This window comes from Sinocyclocheilus anshuiensis, unplaced genomic scaffold (genome assembly GCF_001515605.1).
Source record: "Sinocyclocheilus anshuiensis isolate Anshui unplaced genomic scaffold, SAMN03320099.WGS_v1.1 scaffold2808, whole genome shotgun sequence".
NCBI lineage: Eukaryota > Metazoa > Chordata > Actinopteri > Cypriniformes > Cyprinidae > Sinocyclocheilus > Sinocyclocheilus anshuiensis.
This window is the reverse complement of record NW_015556043.1, coordinates 142,126-143,197: the sequence shown is the minus strand read 5'-3', so window position 1 is coordinate 143,197 and position 1,072 is coordinate 142,126. Positions and strand designations below refer to the sequence as shown.

Below are 1,072 nucleotides of genomic sequence, written 5' to 3'. Positions count from 1 at the left end.
GTCATGAATAGAACGCAGCAGCAGTTTTCTGTCAGGGATTTGTCGTGTCGTGCCGCGCCGCGCCGCATCCAGTGTAGACCAAAGATATGTATATATATATATATCTATGGTGTAGACAGCATCACTGATTATAATGAGTTCCATAGTATTTTGCAGAGCCACTCGTGTCCAGTGTAGACACGGTGTAACATTGGTTTTGCTTTGTTTCACAGAACTAATCGTTGCCTAGGTTGCGTACGTATGTGTGGGGCGGAGCTATCAAAATAGGGGCGAGACCCTTTTGGGGTAGGGGCGTGTTTGTTTTGGTGATTTCAAATGTCAACATTGGCTACCAGAAATCGCTTACCCCACCTTTAACTTTTAAATGCATCATTATGCAGAAAATATGAGCAGAATTCTCTGCATAAAGACCCACGGCTGGCGGATCAATGTGCTACTTCTTTTCTCTCCAATACGGTAGGAAGTTAAATGAAATGAAATGTGGAGATATAAACTGTGAGAAGATGATTGACAGGCTATTTTACAGTGACAGGGTGAGTGTAACTGTGCGACAGAGCGGTCCATTAGAGACGCAATTTTATGACATGATAGTATGTCCCAAAGCTTGCCAACTCTTCTACTACACACTCAAAAGTGTGTACTTTTTCTTCACCAAAAGAGTGAAGAAGGGCGTAGTATAAGTAGGCACATTGGGACGCAGCATACTGTAGATACTGCATTTGAAAATCACTCACCTCTATTTCCTGGTATGAGCTGTTTATCATGGCAATAAGCATGTTGAGCAGAACCACCACCATGGTAACATTGTAGATTCCGTACAGCACGTAGCCGATGTTTTCGATAAATTTATGATCATATTTCAACACCACAGAAGACACTTCAGACAGGCCGAATATGGACCAAAAGAGAGTTTTAAAGCTTTCCTCAACCCTGTGAACACAGACAAAAGGGAAGAGAGTGTTTAAGGTCAATGTGAAGTGTCCGTAACCCATTTTAAATTTTTTGTTTTAGTTATTTTCTTATGTATATCCTTTGACGATTTTATTATATATATATATATATATATTACATT

General features: G+C 40.2%; 1 protein-coding gene across 1 annotated transcript in view; it reads right to left on the bottom strand.

The window, feature by feature from the left end:
* The window catches only part of LOC107676160 (short transient receptor potential channel 3-like), a 47,563-nt gene that overhangs the window by 12,597 nt on the left and 33,894 nt on the right, over positions 1 to 1,072 (bottom strand). Inside the window, exon 9 of the mRNA XM_016470682.1 lies at positions 735 to 930. Coding sequence (XP_016326168.1) covers positions 735 to 930 — 196 coding nt within the window. The remainder of the gene's footprint in view (positions 1 to 734; positions 931 to 1,072) is intronic.